The sequence below is a fragment of the Furipterus horrens genome, unplaced genomic scaffold, assembly GCF_987537825.1.
Source record: "Furipterus horrens unplaced genomic scaffold, mFurHor1.1.pri manual_scaffold_1, whole genome shotgun sequence".
NCBI classification, from domain to species: domain Eukaryota; kingdom Metazoa; phylum Chordata; class Mammalia; order Chiroptera; family Furipteridae; genus Furipterus; species Furipterus horrens.
This window is the reverse complement of record NW_028327171.1, coordinates 5,550,715-5,569,918: the sequence shown is the minus strand read 5'-3', so window position 1 is coordinate 5,569,918 and position 19,204 is coordinate 5,550,715. Positions and strand designations below refer to the sequence as shown.

Genomic DNA, 19,204 nt, shown 5'->3' with positions numbered 1-19,204 from the left:
TAGACAGACTTCATTTGCCTATGTACATTTTTCCTTTGAGGCTAATCCAAGATTTTTTATATTTTTGAAGGACTAAAATAGCAGCGTGTGAAATGAGAAAAACGTGAGCACAAAGCTAAATGCTGCATTTAATATACGGTTTTCATGTCTCCTCCACCGAAGAAAAGAAAATAACGTCAATAAGGGGGGAAATGATTCACATCCCGCTCGACAAGGCGGCTGTAATGTATAGGGTTTGGCTTTCGGTGTCATCACCAAAAGGCACCCTGGTCAGATCAAGTTTCTCATCACGCGCGATGCTGGCTGTACCCGAATATTTAGAATCAAAACTCCCAAGGGACTGATTGGCGTGTGGGTGTTGGGTGAACGGTGATGGAGGGGAGGGCTTCCCTAGGTGTGTTGCCTGTTGGGTTTGCGTTGTCTCTTTCTGCTTCAACCGTGATGAGGAGTAGACCTTCTAGAAGCATTTCCTGCATGCGCTCTGTCCTGAGGAGGAGCTGTAAACACTCCACGGGCTTGAGACAGCCTCGTAAATAGCCTTCCAGTGTCACTCGGCCTGCAGACGTCCATGTCAGGCCTCCCAGTGGCAGTGGCTGTAGCCTGTTTATAAATGGTGACCCTATCCTCACTGTTTTTCCTGTGTGTTATTTGCTGAGGGAGGTCAGGCACCCACCCACAATGAACGCACCCCAATAGGTGGCTGTCGGTTTGGGTCTGAATAACGTGATTCACCAAAGAAAGAACAGGTTTGTTGGTGTCAGCCATTAAGTGAGAAATGATGAGCTACACCTGAGACCCACGGCCGTAGTGCGGCTGGGCTCCTAGGAGAGCAGGTCCTACTTAGAAGGCCACTGGCTGGTTTCCAAAGGACTTTCCACTCGCTCTCCTGCTCCTCCAGCGTATTTATCCCCTTACCGTCTTCCACCTCTTCCTACTATACCAGCCTTTCTACCTTTCTAGGCGGTTCCGTTTCTTATCTGTGATAACAGCTCTGCTCTTTCTACAGCCATGGCAAGACGGGGCGGAGACTCACTCCATCCGTGACCTCCATTAGCCCAGCCTCTTCTGTCTTCTTGTCACACCCAGTCCCTGTGGGGGCAGCGTCCCCCAGGGGGTGGTCTGCTCAGAGCCCCAGGCCCTGCTTCGGCTGCCTCCTCGCTGCCGATTCAGCTCCCAGTCCTGCCCTCTCATCCCGGGGTAGGAGTGACAACCGACCTCCTAGGACTGTTGTCAGGACTGAACGACCGTAGCCCCCAGAATGTGAGACGCCGTTGGTTAGGAAAGGAGCCATCCCTTTATCGGCCACGAAGGAGGACGAAAAGCTGCCCCTAAACGGAGACGCGCCGCTGACGGTTAGATGCACGCAGGTCTCAGAGCCGGCAGCACGTGGGAAACGGGGTTAGCCTGCAGTCCGTGAGGGAGACGTTAAAAGGGCCTTGCGTGCCAAGTCCTGGTTTATTACGTGATGGAGCAACTGTTTACGAGTCGAGAGAAAGTGGCCAAGAGATCTCCCGTGTGCGGCGCGAGGAGCTGTGTGGCGTTCCAAGTTCTTCTCGGTTACGTGCGAGGGGACCTCCAGGAGGAGTTTTGCGTGGGGTTGTAACGAGGTGAGAACTCGGGGAGGGGGGTGCGCTGCTGGTTTAAGATGACACTGCCGTCCAGGGGAGGACACAGTGCCGTGGCAGCAGGGGACTCTGATTGGAATCTCTTTCTGAGGCGTGACCGTAAACCTAGCGTGCTCGTCACCCTTGGTTTTCCCGTTTGCTCGTCGCCGTCGGAGGCCCGTGAGCTGGAGGAAACCGGAGAGCGATTTGGAAACCCAGCACCCTCCGCGCAGCTGGGTCTGGCCGTCTTCTGGGTGTGTGAACACCGCTTAGGGGTTTCTTCCCTCTGGGGGCTTCGCACACTCCCGCTGTGGAAGGGGGGCTCATCCTTCTTTCGGTGTTCTCGCTTTCAACACGTGACCGCACCCGGCTCGTCACGAAAATTTGAGCATGCTGGCTTCTCTGGATTAACATCATGGCGTTTTTATGAGCCATCAGGTGCATGTTAGAGCAAATCTGAGCCCAGACCTTTATTTTCCAGTTCTTTTACTTGAAATAAAGGAGCCTCTCAGAATATCCATCTGTTCTGAAAAGGCATCAGGACCTTTGGCTGGAAATGGTAGTTTGCGTACAAAGTGCGTTCGACTTTCTACCTTTGTTTTTGTTTTGTTTTTAATCTTAATTTAAGCATTTTGGGTCCTTTGTTGTACCCGAATCTAGTGACTTAAAAACAGAAGCGCATTTTAGTCCTACAGTATTAAATGCAACCTAGTTGAGTCCTCTGCACTTTCTGCTACTACCGTTATCCCGTGACGGAGATCTAGAGGAATAGTTTTCACGTGTTCTTGGTGTATTCAGTATTCAAATGGAATTGTAAACACTGTGTGCTAACACAGCGGGCCCTTTTGTTTGGGGCAATTTGCTTAGAATTTATGCATTTCTCCTAAGGTCATAAAAACTGTCATTGGTCGTCTGCCACTTGCCACACCAGAATATCCCAACTTTCCTGGAGCGGCAGAAGAAACACCCCCCCCCCCCACACACACACACACACACTCGCACACACCAATCTAAAGTTCAGGTCTTTTTATAGTAACACAGAGGCAGGCATAGTAAGTTATTATGCCACGTTTCTGCCAGGTTTTGACTTTCCTGAATCCTCTGTTATAAAGCAGCCAGAACAGCCCCCACGTCCTGTGGCCGGCCGAACGTCCCGGGAGGCTGTCCTATTCATGTTAAGTCTGGCGGGTAGACAGGCAGGTCGGTGAGGTGGTGCTGGAGAGGCGGGAGGCCAGGCGGCAGGTAGGGAGACAGGGATGGCATGGCCACCGAGGCCTGGAAAAGTCCCTCCTAGCACTGGAGTCGAGGGCCTCATGTGTTCCTGGTTAGGAGCCTGTGTTCAGAGCTCTCTTCATTCTGGTTTTAATCCCACTGGGCTAGAGCCTCTCCCAGCTTTGAAGTCCTGGGGCTCCTGGGTGGGGCCGGAGCTTTTGTCATTCAGACCCCCCCCCCCAAAGGGATAGCGAAGCCTGTGTGTGACAGGGCGATGCCCGAGTGGGTGAACAAAGAGATGCTCTTGGCCCCTACAAGTCATCCTTGTTGGAGTCGGTCTCTGAGAAGCCCCCTGCAGCTTCTGCTGCTGCCCGCTGTCCAGACGTGCCACACTGGCATGTGCACATGCGCACGCGTGCATGACTGTGTGTGTGTGTGTGTGTCATTTTGTGTATTTGTTTGTTTCCTTTCCTGACCTGTACTTAAATCCAAAGGTCTGGCAGTCTTGGTTTAGTTAGAATCACTTTGGGGCAGCTCTTTGATTGCTCCGTCTGTCTTTCCAGGGTGTAGACTGGGATTCACTCTTTTTGGAATGTTTATCCTGAAGCTTCATTTTTTTAAGGCTCTTTTTCCTCCAGCAAACAAAAGCAACTTTTGATATTCTGAATTATATCGCCGTTCGCATTTTTATGCAACATTGACTTTGAGGAGAACTTTAAGAGACAAAGAAAAAGATCTGTGTCTCCCTTATCTCTAGCTTTCATAAGTATTTTTTTCTGAATCGATCTCAATGAACTTTGATTCCTCTCTTTCGAAAACCATGTGCTGAAATAATGCTTTGCCAGATGTGGGAGTAGACTCCTCCCCCTCCGAGCACACGCCGTAGCCTTGTCTTAGTTCTGAGAGTTCGGTCATTTTCAAAATCTCACGCCACGTTTATGTAGTCATTAGATGTGTTTTCAAGAACATCCTAATTTCTCTCGGGGACACACTCATATTGTAACATGGTTACTCTTTTGGTGGTGAAAGCCACTTTTTTGTTTGTAATTTTCAAGTGAACCTGTTTCTTATCCAGCCAATTTCTGATATAAATCACACCTGTCCGTGTTCCCCTTCGCCAGCGAGCCTACGCCAACCTTACCCAGTGTGTGGCTCTGCTCCGAGCCCTGGTGGGGTCCGCAGGGCTGGACCGGAGAAGGGTCAGCCCCGCCACTGTTCCTGTTCTGAGTGTGTAAAACCATTCTCTCAGTGCTGCCCGTGGGAAGGGAGTCTGTTTTGCCAAGGTTATTTAAGAAGCTATCTCTGTTGTCCTGATTACTTAGCACACGCACCCAAGCCCACAGTGCCAATGTGACTTTGAAACCCGCCCCTGTGAGTGTAGATTCCTTAAGGTCAGTTGCCCCATTTGTGACCAGAAGAGAGAGCTCTGCCGTCCGGGTGCCCCGACATCACCCTGCCCGTTTCTGCACCCCGAGCCGGGCCGCTGCCTCACACGGTCCCCCTGTCTCTGTCAGTGTCTTAGATGCTGCTGTGTGCCTGACACACCTTTCTTCTTTTCCTTTCTCGTGCCTGATTCTGGCGCTCTGCCTGGCCCAGCCTATTTGTACGTTTTGTGTTATTGTTTCAACCCTTTGCTTCCTCTTTCTCAAGATATCACAGCTGTGATTCCAGGGGTTTTAGGGGGTCAGAGGTGGTGGGTGGTATCCGTGCACGGGCACCTGGCTGTGAGTCTGAGAGCCAGTGCATTAAGCTGTTGCTGCTGCTTCTTCTTCTTCTGTTTTTTTTTTTTTTTTTTTTGTCATCTTCCCTACTCACTGATCCCCAGCATGAAGTCCAAGTATGGGGGAAGCTGTGAAAGAGGCTGGTCCCTGGGTAGGTCGGGGAGAGAGGGGAAGAGCACACGCTGGGTTGGCTTTGTGAAAGTGCAGATGTTCTGTAAAGATTCCAGTATTTCTGGGTAGAGAGGGAGGCCTCTGTCTTAGAAAGCCTGTGTAGTGAGGCTCTGTTACTAACAGAGCGCCGTTCTTTATTTAAATCCCGACTCAAAGAGCAAGAAAGGAGTGCGGTGTAAACACACATCCCAAACCGGGACACGTGAGAAGGGCGTCATGGGATGTGGGGCGGGAGACGCAGGTGATGGACCACAGGTCAGCTCCACCACCAGTGCCCTGTTGCCGTGGGCAGCTCATGTCAAGGTCTGGATCTTTCCAGATCTCAGATTTCCTCCTGTGGGGATGAGAAGTTCGGACGAGGCAGTCTCCACGGTCTCCCCTGGCTCCAAAGTTTCCAGTCATAGAAAATGTGGGACCCAGCTAGCATGTGCATCTCACTGGCTGAGAGCAATCCTGAGTTTTCCAATGGACTGAACTGAAAATGAGCTGCCACCTGGGTTTTTGTGTGTGTGTGTGTGATAGAAAGGGATATCAGCTTGTCTCCCGGTTACTCGGTGCAGTGGCTGAGCGGTGTATCATCAACGTAGTTGGACTTCCCAGGTCAGATGGGTCTCTGCTGAACTGGTGGTAGACTGCCAGCTCAGCCATAGGTTAGCCACTTGCTTGACTTCACACCGTGAGAGAATGATCCGCCACCCACAAATTCCTATTTCTTCTGACCAAATCATGCAAAAACGCAAAGATGTCAATAGGAAGGAAGGAAATTAAAAAATGGGTTAGTCAGTGATCCAGATATTTTAAACATCCTGGTATTTGAAGGCATCTGGATAATTCACAGCTTTATTTTTTATTTTTTTTTTTCGGTTCATTTATCATCCAGATGTTCGCCATCATGAAAGCACCACTTGCAAGCCTATTGCAGCTAATAACTACGAAGTGGAAAAATCCGTGTCTTTGTGTGCTTGTCCTTTGGTGCTCCGTTTCCCGCTTGCTCTCCTTCGAAGTGCCTCTTCCTTAAAGTCTCCTGGGAATGTGGCAGTTGCGCCAGATGCTTAGGTGTGAGCCGTCACTTTTCTTTTTTTAATCTTCACGGCCATCCTGTACCCTGTCTGCTTGAGTTATAGACTGCATTTGTCAAATAATGACACATGCAATTCGATGTCTTCTAAGATCTTTGGAAGTCAACTTCCTTGAGTTGAGATTAAAGTGGGTATTCTCTGCGCTGCTGCATTCAACCCCGGGCTGTTTGGAGACCCGCACACAAGCGTTCCCAGGCCGGACAGTTCCAGCTCCCGGGGTCTGGCAGGAAGAAAACCAGGCTACCTTTTTCTTCTGAAAGGTAGCCATACAGCCAGGTCCGATGTGGTCCCAGTTAGAAATGACTCGGAAGTCAGCAGCGTTTTGAGCCTCTGCAGCCTGCAGCGTGTCCTGACTGTGTGTTTCTTTGGGCATCTAGGAGGCATTATCAGTTGTGAGCGAGGACCAGTCGTTGTTTGAGTGTGCCTACGGGACGCCACACCTGGCAAAGACGGACATGACCGCGTCCTCCTCCAGTGACTATGGACAGACATCCAAGATGAGCCCACGCGTCCCCCAGCAGGACTGGCTGTCTCAACCCCCAGCCAGGGTCACCATCAAGATGGAATGTAACCCTAACCAGGTGAACGGCTCAAGGTAAGGAGACTGCTGACTTTTGTTCTCCTGGTTTCCCTGTTCCTTGTCAAGGCCAAGTGGAAATCAGTCATGCTTCTCCAAACCGTCTTTCAGGGAGGAAGGCAGCTGAGCAATAACATTGGCCGATGTTGAGAAAATGTGTTCTCCCATGGTTTTGCGCTGAGGAGAGAGGTTGTAAAACTGGTAGTGTATGCACCAAGAACTCTCTTTGAAGATGGGGCGCTCAATTCAATTTTCCAGGCATGAGGGCTCGGTGTGGGGTGGGGGCGGGGGCATGAATGCATATGGCGGAATTCATCTCCGAGGTTTTTATTGTCTGGAAAATAATGCTGTGATATGTTTTTATGGAGGGAGAGTGTCAGCTAGTGGCCAGGCAGCATCGCATCTGTCCACACCGTGGGCTGCAGCTCACGGAGCTTCTCCGTCATGTGCCCTTTACCCCCACCACCCACCCCTCTGCCCTCCTTGGTCCCCTTCTCTTAACGCTCGCTGCCTCTGCTCCTCTTCACTTGCACTTACAGCCGAGCTCTCATAGCGCCCGTGACCCTGAGCTTCTCAGGGCTGTCGGATACAAGGCATTATCAAACGCAGAATGATCCTCGACTCTCTAAAGCGTTTCATCGGATGTAGTGTCAAGAAGAGAAGTTGGTTTCAATTATGGAATCAGACCCCATATATATTCAGGAAGAAGACTATAAAACCTCAGGACAAAGAAAGGATGATTTTTTTAAAAATGTTTCATGATCCGACACCAAGCCGTAAGAACAGCCCGCACTTCCTAGCGCTCCCTGTGTACAAAGCTCTTTCACACCCAATGCCCTGCATGTCCTCCAAGCAGCCCGGTGAGGGGCGCTTGTCCCCATCCGATGGATGAAGAAACTGAGGCTCAGGCTTTTCCTGGCTGATTCAAGATCGGCACTTAAAGGGACTCAGAACTTGGATTCAAACCCAGGGCCTTTCCCCCTCTGTTACAACTGCATTAGGCCCTTTTTGGCATGTATCTTAGTGCTAAATACACTTTTGTAAGTGGTGGAAACCATTGTGTGAACTCGTAATGCGTTGGTCAATGAGGGTGCCAAGTCACAGTAGTTTAGAGGGAATGTACTCAGTGATGCCGGACGTGCCAAAGAGGGAGCCAGGAGATGCCATGACTCCCCGGGCCTCTGAGAAGTTAGCTTATTCTGTGTGTCTAGTTTCTTCGTGAAACTGGGATGTCACTCTGGTGTTAAACATGCCCACAGCATGGGAACTGCTGTGGAACTCAAGCCACGCCAGGTCCGTGTTGGACCCTATCAAGAGATTAATTCCCAGACTTCTGAAAGGTCCCAGGGTCCCAGAGTCCTAGGTAATTATTTGTTACGTGTGAGTATCTTACAGGACCGTCCTGTCCATCGATAGTGTATTTCTGCCAGCGATGAACTAGATGTACATACAGTGTGGGTGAAAGGAGCTTTACAGTTGGGAGTACGGGAAACAGAGTTTATTAGTTATCGTGTTATTTTTCCATGAACAACTGCAAACCTGCTTGTGCCCCACGCTGTGTTTATGAGACTTAGGAGGACGGAGTGTAACCATGTTGTAAAGAATGTCACTGAGAGCATGGCGAAGAGACGCGGTGGAGATCCTCCTGCGATCGTGGATGGGATCGGGTTTTGATGGCGCCACTGGTCCCATGCACGCCGGGAGAGTCATGGCGGGGACACGAGGGCAGGACGCATTTCCAAAGCTTTCCTCTTCGAACGCTAGTTTCTACCTGCAGAAAATAAGCCAGTATGCGGTGCGCGTGTATGGGCGGGGGGCGGGGGGCACGCTGCGGGCCGAGGGCACTGCAGGGCTTTCTGCCGGCTAGCAGAGCGAGCGGGCCCGGCCTCCTTTCCAGAGTCTGGCCTAAGCCAGCCTCAGCGAGGAGACTCGGCGGGGACGGTGCTGCAGGAACAACTTGCTCTCGTCCTCACCGCACTGTTCTCGAGTTAAAAGGAGGAGGAGGCGGGGTAGGAGCCCGCCGTCTGGCAGGCCAAGTGCAGCCACCATTGCCTTTGATGTGGGCCTGTGCCCGCCTTCCGTAGCTCATGCCTGCTGCCTGCCTGCCCCGTGGGACCACCCTCCCTGCCCGAGGGGTCACCATAGGGAGCAGGACAGGGGTTTGGGGCAGTCCTGTGCCAAACCGAGGAGCTTTGGTCCTCAGGAAGGGCACAGACCCCCAGGCAGCTTCCTCTGTGTCCCCGAGTCCAGACCCGGAGGGGTCTTTGGTGGCCCTCTCTCAGGCTGGTGCAAGACGGGAGCTCAGCAAAAGGTCTCGTTCCTGGGAAATGAAATTGTTTTTGGAGCAGCTGGACAGCATCCTTGCAAGGAAACCGTGGACACTTTCCTCTCCCAGGCCCTCACAGGGTTCTGGGATTTCCCAGGATGCCCCCATCACGGGATGCTTTAAAGCACGTCCGGCTTGTGCAGCAAACCGTGGTGTGTCTCGGTGGTGGATCCCAAGGGACGGCAATCACTTCGTCCTCCTCGTCCGGCTGCCGGGCTGGCAGGGCCTGTCTGTGGAGAAGACTCAGTTGACTCTGCCTGCCTTTGATCAGGGTCTGTCCAAGTGCCCCCCTAACAGAACACAACAGGCCCGCTGTGACGTCGCGAGGGAGCGACCATGCCCGCGTCAGGAGCCTCCCACGCTCTGTGGAATTGAGCTGTGACACAGAAGGCAGCTGGTCACCAAGGGCCAGCCTCTCCTTCCCCCGACAGCATTCTGGGGAGACAGGAGCAGGACACGCGGAGAGAAGTCCCACTGTCTGGCCTGCCCTTCCCAGGGCTTAGTGTGTGTGGGCCTGAGCCCTGGGCCTGGCCGGGTCTGTCCATCGAGGTTCTCCAGAGAAACATCGCTGATGGCGATCATTACGAAAAGGTTTATTTTAAGGCGTCAGCTCACACAGTGGTGGGAGGTTGTGAAGTCTGAGGTCTGCAGGGCATGCCAGCGGGCTGGAGACCCCAGCAGGAGGACGTGCCGCAGTCTCGGGGCGGAACTCCTTCCTCAGGGAAGTCTCAGATGGGCTCCTTAGACCTTCCGCTGCGCAGACCAGGCTCACCCACGTTGAGGCCCATCTCCTGTACTGAGCATTTGTGGATCATGGGTGCGGTCCACAGCAACACCTCGATTAGCATCAGATTAAGTCTCTGGGAGCGATGGCATAGCCAAGTGGACACGGGAAAGTGACTGTGCCCGGCGCTCTTGGCCTCTGCTGGTCAGCAGTGGGTGGGGCCCTTCCTTCAGACCTCAGAGCAGCGTCCCCTGGGGTGGCCAGGTTCCGGTAATAGAAGGGGCTCAGCCTGGTGGGATGGGAATAGAAGAGGAGGGTCATACATCAGATCAGAGGCTCAGTGGGCCCGTTCAGGCGGTGGCCTTGTACAGTATTGAAAGCTGGGTCCTGAGGCCATGTCTGCTCTTCGAACCCCAACAGCTGCCAGGAGGTGTAAGGAGGCAGGGAGCACTGAAAATTCATCAGTGGGGACAGCGTGGGGCCGCCAAGGGGGTGTGCCCTTCAGTCTGAGTGAGCTAGGAGAACATTGAGGGAGCGTGACGTTACTCAGACTTAGCAGGGTCTCCCTGGCTCCTGCACCGAAGTCGAGTCTGCTACAGGCCCCAGTGATGGAGTGGTGGGGAGAGGTGACCTCATTCTGGGTATCAAAACATTTTTTAAATTTATTGGTGAGAGAGACAGAGACAGAGAGAAATAGCCATTGATTTGTTATTCCACTTATTGATGCACTCATTGCTGATTCTTTATGTGCCCTGACTGGGGCTTGAACCTGCAGACTTGGTGTATTGGGACGACGCTCTAACCCACTGAGCTACCCAGCCAGAGCCATTGTGGGCGTATTTTAAAGGTAGGACCCTGTGGCTTGCTGATGGGTTGGACCTCTGGAATGACGAAGAGGGGAGCCAGGATGAGACCCAGGTTTGGGGGCTACGCTGCAAATGAGGTGCGGACAGACCACCACTGGGCACCCCTCTGAGGCGGGCGCCCAGGTCCCCCCTCTGAGCATGGGTCGGACCCTGGGGGCATGTACTTAGCTCTAATAAACATGAAAAAAAAGTGTGTGCTTGCCTGAGGTCACGAATTCATTAAACCCGTGGTTCTCTGTTCTGGGATTGTGCCTCCAGGGGACATTTGGCATGTCTGCAGACATTTTTATTGTCTCAACTGGGGAAGGGGGAGGTTCGTGGCATCTAGTGGGTGGAAACCAGGGACAGTGCTCAACATCTTAGACACAGGACAGTGTCTCCCCTCGGAAGAAATGGTCTGGCTTCAAATGTCAGTAACGTCCAAGTCCAAGTTGAGAAACCCTGTGCCAAATGGGCATGTGTTCGGTGTCTCCTCTGCATCACATACTGGGTTAGTGGCTGGGTTAAGAGAAGCTCATGGCCCAGCAAAGGTGAAAACAGTTATGTGAGATCCCACGACAAGTTCAAGGACAGAGGGCCCTGCCATAGCTGGGGGGAAGGTTCACCTCCCAGCACCTGGGCAGAAAAGGAAGAATCTGTGAGGGGTAATCTTACACATTATTTCTGCAACACATCGTGATTTATTATATACCATGTAGCATCCTATTTCCTCATAAATCGACCTGATGGCCATTTTACAGATGAAGACCATTGAGTTTTCAAAAGTTTTGGTGCCTTGATCAAGTCCACCTGTTGTAGGACATTTGACCGCAGGCCTCTGCTCCTCCTCGCTCCCTTGGGGCTCCCCCTAAAGCTGGACATCTTCTCCGTGTTGTCGGGGACAGCAGCAGTTTGCTGCAGGTGACGGACGAGCGCTACCTTCTACGACTTATCTTCTGAGAGGCATTAAATCCAAACACCAGATTCCTCGTGTATATTACACACGTAAAGATTTAGTTCTGAAGTCCTGGCAGGTGTGGCTCAGTGGACTGAGTGGCGGCCTGCGAGCCGAGTGTCGCTGGTTCGATTCCCAGTCAGGGCACATGACTAGGTTGCACGTCATGTCCCCAGTTGGGGGCGTGAGTGAGAGACAACCACACAGTGATGTTTCTCTCCCCCTCTTTCTCTTTTCCTCTCTCTCTAAAAATAAAGAAATAAACAAATAAAATTTTTTTTAAAAATTGAAGAAAAGATTTAGTTCTGAAAGCACATGTCGTTCTGTTACAGTACGTTGATGTATCTGCTCTCCCCTTGCGTTATCTCCATGAAGTATCTCCAAACAAAACCACCTCCTGAAAACAGTTAAGTGTGAAGAAGAAACCTGCGGTCTGAGCACACCAGTGTCTCATCAAATACTTGTTGGGCTGAAATTTTTTAAAAAATCCTCCACTTTAGGATGACAGCTGTTCAGTTACCCTCTGTCGCTGTGTTGGAAGAGGGGCTTCGCCCACTACCACATGCAGGACGGGATCTTGGCTGAAGGTCTTCTAGCAGAGTCCCTCGTTTTATGTGTGACTCCGGGACCGGTCTCCCTCCATGCCTTTCTGCTTTGACTCACTGAGATTGGACTTCACGTGTATGTTTCCTACATTTTCTATAAGACTCTGGGTATTACTCTGGGACAGGGAAATGCACAACCCTGGTCGTATTGGCTCCTTTCCGCCTTGGGGTTCTGAATCGGATTGGCATGAACAGCTTCCTAGTGAAGCTCAGCCACCGTCCAAGCTGTGGGTGGTGGTGCTGGCAGCGTGCAGATGAGTGGTTTTTCCAAACTGTGCTGGTGAGGCCAGGGAGCTAGCGTGTCCGCTGTGTAAGGGGCCTTGTGTCTGTCGAGATCTCAGCCCGCTGGGCTGCAGAGCTGAGACGTGGGTGGGGAGAGCCTCACTCAGGGAGCAGTGAGGAAGGGAGGCAGAGGCTCCCCGTCCGTCTGTCTTGGCTGTCTCTCTGGACGTGAAATGGCAGGCGTCGTTTTGTAGGAGAAGAGAGCCCAGGGGCTGCTGCTTCCTTGGGATGCCCGCAAATCCCATAAGGTCACACTGTGGGCACTGAGGGCGGGCAGTGGGGGGCTGCTTTGGCTTTTTTTTTGTCTCAAAAGGGAAATTATTTGGTTAACCAGAAGTTACATAGCCTGTTATCAAAATAAAAACCTGAAGCACCTTCATGTCTTTTCTCCCTGATAAATGAAAGTATTTTGACCAAAAACAAAGAACACAAAACCTCACAAAGCCAAAAAGATGTCATGTCACTATTTGTAGAGACTTTATTCTGCAGGACATTTTATTTCCAAATGATGAAGCCCAAAAGGATGCATTCAAGGTCTACATGTCAGATGGTCTTGCTAATATCCATTTTCAGCTGTGAAATTTATAAATATATACTTAAATAGCGAGACTCTCCCAGGGAAACGTTCAGTCCCTCTTAGGGACAAAGAACTCACTGTCGGTGCGTTGGTGGTGACTTCTTAATTAATTTAGTCTTCAGCTGCTTTGGAGAAGCGGGGAGGGAGCAGGGCTGGTGGGAAGAGACCGAAACCCCAGGTGTAAGGGAGAATATTTAGTAAAGGCAAAAGTAACACTCAGCTGTGAACACAGACGGCTACAGTTTCGGTTTCAGCCCGAGCCTCGAGTTCCACATGAATCACTGCCGAGCTCCACCCACGGCTTGGGCCATGGAGCCTGAAGCAGCTTTTCCATCACCTCTGATTCAGAAATAAAACAGACCCACCAATTACCCCAGAGCTCTGCAGACAATCCCCTCCTTGTCTCGGGCCCTAAAAATACCTTTTGTGGTGACTTACCTCCATCCACGCCATAAAACTTGATTAGGAGTGTGTTCAGCTGATTAGAGCCAAGCGCGGGCTTTCAGGGTTCTCAGGAAGAAAACCACGTGCGAAGGGGATGCTGTGTGTTGAGGTCTCAGATGGGCCTGGAGGGCTTGCTGGCCTGCCTCCCGGGGGGCCCCGCTTGTGGAACTGACCCCCCCGGGGCCTGTTGAGTAGAGGTGCCAAAGAAAACCTTTGTATTCTCCCCCCCCCCACCCCCGTAGCTTCATCCCATGAAATCACCTAATAAACTAATGAATATTTGCGAAGACAGTGACATTCTAATAAACAGTGAGGAGCTGGAGGCTGCATGGGAGTCAGCAGGAGCTCGCCTGCCTATGAGTCCGGGTAGTGGCAGGGGGTGATGTGGATTGGGGCGTTTGGGGGGCAGAGTATGGGGAGTCAGGGAGAGGGGCTTTAGCTACGCAACCATGCGCCCGACGACAATAGGGACCCTCATGTATCCCCAACCCCTGGGACAGTGCCTGGCACAGAGACTGTCTCTGTAAATATTTGTTAAAATGAGAAATGAATTGAGAAGGGCCAGCGCCGGATGGCGGAGGAGCATCCTTGGGAAGGAGGATTTATCCAGAGGTGCCGCAGGTCCAGGAAGGGCCAGGCTGCACACGGACAGCAGAGGTATGTGTTTGGGAAAGATCGCTGTCGAAGTAAAGCTCGGGAATCCCCCCCTCCCCCCCGCCCCCCGAGTGTGTGATGGGAACCAAGGCGTGGAGTGGAAGGCTGTCTCCAAGTGCAAGAGGCCTTCAGAAACAGGAAGGAGGATGGGTCTTGAAGGATGGGTAGATTTTCTAGAGGATTTGCAGGTGTGCCTCTACCCACTAGAAGGAGTTATATCGATTTCCTAAATTCGATATTGACTCCCCTTGGACTTTCTGGAAGGCCGGAGCGCGTGTGCTAGCTGTTCTCAGCGGAGGGTGTATCACAGGCTTACTGTGGCTAGTGAGCTCATGGCTGTTGCTGGGGGCTGCCTTCTGTGACGTTCTTGGATAAATGAGGTCCATTCACACTCGGCACAGACGACAGTGCAGGGCCAAGGCTCCATCCCTGTCAAGCCGACGGCCACGTCTGTGTCATGTCCCCGTGGGCGCGTTCCGTGGCGGAATATGCCCTTCTCTAAGCAGACTCTGATGTGAGAAAAACCAATGTTAGAGGCCAAGTTTATTTTGCTTTTCAAAAATCAAAGCCGTAATTTTAGTTTCTCGGTACATTTTTACAGGCACATTACTCCTTTTCAAAAAAAGAAAAAGAAAGGCATTATGTATGGAAACAACTAAAGGGAGCTTTTGTCTTGGGCTGTGGTCCACTCAATCTTAAAGCATTAGGCTGACTACTTCCCAAAGGGTCCAGCTTCTGTCCTGGTCTGTCTATCCAAATAAACGTGGCGTCTCCCGGAAGGCTCTGCCTTTGTCTGCAGGCGGTGGCCCTGTTGAGTCACTTCTGCACCTTCTCCAAGACTGTCTTCAGGGCCCGCCCAGGCCATTCATTGAAAATACCCCATCAGGAAGGCTGCACCCAGTTGATGAGGGTCAGTTTCATATCTGTGAAAGAGACGACTCACACGGAATTACCAGGTGGGGTCCTCGCAGGGGGTGGTCAAGGATTTGGACTCAGGACCCCAGTGACCTGGGGACTGTCCTGTGTCCCTGCTACAGGTGTTGATGTTGATGAAAAGAGTAATAGTAGCTAACCCATAGCATTCATCGTGGGCGAGGCAGCATTTTAAATGCTTCACCACACATTTATTACAACATCGATCATGACAAAAGAGTTTGGAGCCATCCCTAGCATGAGTCCAATCCCGGATAGAAGACCAGCCAAATAAGATCTGTGAATATGTGTTTTCCCCCAGGACGTCAGGTGCTCTCAGAGGCAAATTTGACTTTAAAACCTAGAAATCAGAGGATTATATAGGACACTGGACTATATAGCCTGCCACCTCTCAAGATCTTTTCATGTTTTAGATCATTCATTTATTTTATTTTATTTTCTGTTTCTGCACTCACCTCCCTGGTTGGCCAGCTCTTTTCAGAAGCAAGAAACAGCACGTACGGAGAGCTGGATGAGGACTAACTGTCCCCCGAGGTCCGTAGCTGGCGCAGCTGAGCACTGCGTGCTGGGAGCACCTTGCTTTGTCCCCAACCTCCCCGATTTGTCTCTCCCCGCCATGCCCCCCAACCACCATTTCACAGTTCGATCCTCTGAATTTGGCTATTTTAGGTAGCTCCTGTAAGTGGGCTCCCATAGCATGCGTCTTTCTGTGACTGGCTCATTTCACTTGGCACCGTGCTCAGGGTTCACCCGTGTCGTCATGTGTTGTAGAATTTCCTTCTTTCGAGGTAGGATAATATTCCCACTTTCCTGATCCATTCACCCATCAACGGACCTGTGGGCTGTGTCCACATCATGACTCCTGCGAACAGTACTGTAATGAACAAAGAGCTCTCCTAGAGATCCCGACTTCAGTCCTTTTGGATAAACATGCGTAAGTGGGACTGCTGGGTCATGTGATGACCCGTTTTTTACAGCTTATTATGGGCTGTTTTCATTGCGCTGGACTGTTCCCCATCCCCGCCAACAGTGCCGCAGGGACTCCAGTGTCTCTGCCTCCTTGCCATCGCTTGCTGTCATTTGTTCCGTTATGATAGCTGTCCTGACAGGTGTGAGGTGATAGCTCGTGGCAGCTTTGATTTGTATAGAATAGCTTTCGTATGCTCTTAAAAGAGTCTGAGAGAAATATCAGGAATGATGCTTATTGGCAATAAAGAAAGTTATGCCCCAAACCGTAAGACAGAGACATTTCATATTTGCCAAACGATTATCCTTTTAGCAAGCATCTGACGAATGGCTTTAGGGTTTTCACAGACACTGCAGAGAACACCTGTAGGAATGCTAAGAACCCAGTACTTAAAGGGATGCTCTGGTCTGCCTGTGTGCATTTCAAAAGCCACGCATTGACCGTCCAAATCCTTATGGTGTTAGGGTACGGAACCACGATCCTGCCTGCTCGGCAGGGCTCCGCGCAGGTGGGACCCCACGCTGTCTGTGGGAAGTTCCCCGATGACTTGTACACCTCAGGGTGCACCGTGACAGTGCAGCCCAGTGCCCGTGGCAAGGAGGCAGCTTCCACAGCTCTGCATCTCTTCTGACCACTCCTGGGCAAAGGGCCGAGAGTGTATTTACGGTGAGACTTTAAAATACATACTTGCTGTTCTCTGAATCCTGTTAAGGTTTCATTTTCTTACAGCAGGTACCTAATAGATGTTCCTGAGGAAAAAAAAAATGTCTTCTCCAGGAACTGCCTCTGGTTCTTAGTCTTTTTTAAACACATTCTGGTTGTGTCTTCCACCTGTCGCACTGGGTTCTCGTGGGAACTGGTCACCGATAAGCTCCCAGAACAGGGCCTGCACAGAGATGCCACTCTGTTGCTGTTGAGATTTCCAAGAGTAAAAACAAGGGGAGATGACCGAGAAGTGGGAATAGAACCCTTCTGGCCCCCGTAACAGATGTTTGTTGACCGACTACCTACTTGGAACCCAGCACGCAGACCAAAGGGTGACCCTCTCCCCCGCTCCAGGGTTGGTGTTCCCTTAGATTTATTACAAAAACTATTTGAAATGATCAAAAACCATAGTCCCATTCTGTCTTCCTCAGAAGCTACAACAAAATGCGGTGGGAAAAAGGTGATGTTTTTCATCGTCCTGAAGGTGTGACTTTTGACATTCGGGTCTGATTTTATAATGAAAGCTGGGAGGGGGATGCTTCATGAGATGTATTAGGACTTGTGGTTATAACATGAAAACAAGGGGGCTTCACTAAAATTGCTCCAACTCTAAACACTTACTTAGACACAGTTTTGGAAAGCTCTTGGCAATGCACTGGAACGGCTCCTCCTATCTCTGAATTTGATGGGGGTTCTGTTTTCATACCACAGGAAAACTGTTGTGATCCACGCTTAAAGCACTGGTCCCCAGGAATGGAAATTAAGCTGTTAAAAATTAAGAAAATGAGAGAACTGGTCCGAAGGGTCCACAGTTCCCAAATCCCCCTATTTCTATAATTATCTTCACCTCTTTGACCTTTAGCTTTTGCGATAGTTACTGTCTTGCTGGAGAAGAAAGGACGTCGAGGGCCCGTTATACATCAGGCACTTAATAAAAGTAGTCCAAACGGATGAGCCAGTGAGCAAATCTGAGCAGTGCTCACCCTGCGGGACCTTGAGAGCTCTTACCTGAGCTACGCTCGTCATGAATCACACCTCGTCTGTTTCCTGAAGACCCAAATCCCCTTAACTCTCTGCCCTGGTAACTTCTCTCCTGGAGGCAAATAGACCCAAACATACACTCCACTCAACGGACGGAATTTTCCGAAGGGCTAGGAAACGAAGGCTCAAGTGAAGACACTCCGTGTTTTGATACCAGGATGGGTCTTTTAGAGATAAATGTTGGGAGCCAGGAAAAATCGCATCAAGAGGAAATACTGCCTGTGTAGGCAGCGTTGGAAAGGTGGAGGATCGGCACCATGGGAACGCAGATGGTTATTATTTTTAAATTTCCTTCATGTTGGTACAGCTGTGAGGATGCCCTGGAGCAGGGTGGTGTGTTTCCAGGCCGGCCGTCCAGCTCCTGGGCGGCCCCGGCTGTAACCTCCATCCGCAGACGTTAACTGCTCCTCCCCCACGGTCAGCACCGGACAGACGGACGCGTGATGCGCAGAGCAAACCTGTGTTTTTAAAGTTCCAGCTGCTGCGTGAATCCCCTCCAGAGCTGTGCAGGCCCAGGCCGCGCTTCCTGCCCACACCCCGCTGTGGCCTTCCGGTCTGGAATGGCCTTCCTTGTGCCTCAGCCCTGGGCCACCTACAGTGTCCTCCCGCCTTGGACGGCCGTGACCTTCTCAGACTTGAAGGTCAGGTGATGCCAGGGCTCTCGTTCCGTGCTTCCGCAAGGGGGCTGCGGAGCTCCCACAAAGTGGGGAGGAAGTCCACTACCCCCAGGCCTTTACATTTGGATGGAAATCTAAAATCCCACGCATGAGTCATGATTCCCAAGAAAATGAAAAATCACATGTAGGTGGAGCATGAGAGACAATATCTAGAAATCCACCTCAGAAGACATAACCCTAATCAAGGCTCCGCTGCCCCGGTCACCCTGGGTTCGCCGTCTGAGGTTTTCATGTATTTTTCTGTTTCTTGGTTAAGCTGGGTTTTCTGTTGGGAGTTTCCTTATTAGATAGGATTTTACCGCGTCCTATAACGTCCCTATCTCAAAAAAACTTTTCCAAAAAAAGAAAAAATTCCCTTTTTTCTTTTTCCAGAAAGGCAGGCTTGTCTTTCTCCTAATGGCTGTGACGGGCGTATTAACAGCAGGCCTGTTAACCGTTCCCCAGGGGCCCAGCGGCTCAGTCCTTCCTGCACCCGCACGGTGCTCTGCACACCCCAGCCCAGGGCGCCGGAGGACTGCTGGGGTGCTCCCTTGGCTGCCTCCCAGGGCACCAGACTCCCCCCGCCCCCCCGACCCCTGCCTGCCTGCTGGCACCCGAGCTTGGGACCTCGTGAGTCTCCAAGTCCCCTAACGAAAGACTGCCTCGAGATTAGAATTTGGAATTCCACCCAAGGCCTTTGCTCTGAGGTTCTGAAAAAGAGGACTGTCACTGCAGGACACGCCTTGTTGAGCACACCGGGGGCCACCTCCCAGCATCTGTGTGCGTGTCCTGTTGACTGTCACGCCGTGGGGACAAACGGCAGTTCCCTGTTTTCTGCACGTGTTTCCAGTCGGTTGTCACAGATGGAGTTTTGGTAGGACAGTTTCGGGAGGAGCCAGGTGGCAGCTTTGCTCCCCGCGTGCCTGCTCTGTGCTGGGACCGAGCCTGGCCCCTCTCAGAGTCAGCTCAGGCGGCCAGTGACAAAACACCATAGACCGAGGGGCTCAGCCCGCAGGCGTCTGTTTCTCACAGCTCTGGAGGCTGGGTCCAAGTTCAAGGTGCTGGTTGGGGTGCTGTCTGGCCAGAGCCCTCTCCTCGGGGAGCAGGGGCCATGTGTCCTCACGTG

The 19,204-nt window shown here is 51.5% G+C and overlaps 1 protein-coding gene across 3 annotated transcripts in view; it reads left to right on the top strand.

Annotated features, from left to right (window-relative positions):
- ERG (ETS transcription factor ERG) overlaps window positions 1-19,204 on the top strand; it is a 99,352-nt gene that overhangs the window by 41,975 nt on the left and 38,173 nt on the right. For all 3 annotated transcript variants that reach the window (XM_090271753.1, XM_090271757.1, XM_090271751.1), the window contains exon 2: window positions 6,165-6,382. In XM_090271753.1, the coding sequence (XP_090127879.1) occupies window positions 6,165-6,382 (218 nt within the window). The remainder of the gene's footprint in view (window positions 1-6,164; window positions 6,383-19,204) is intronic.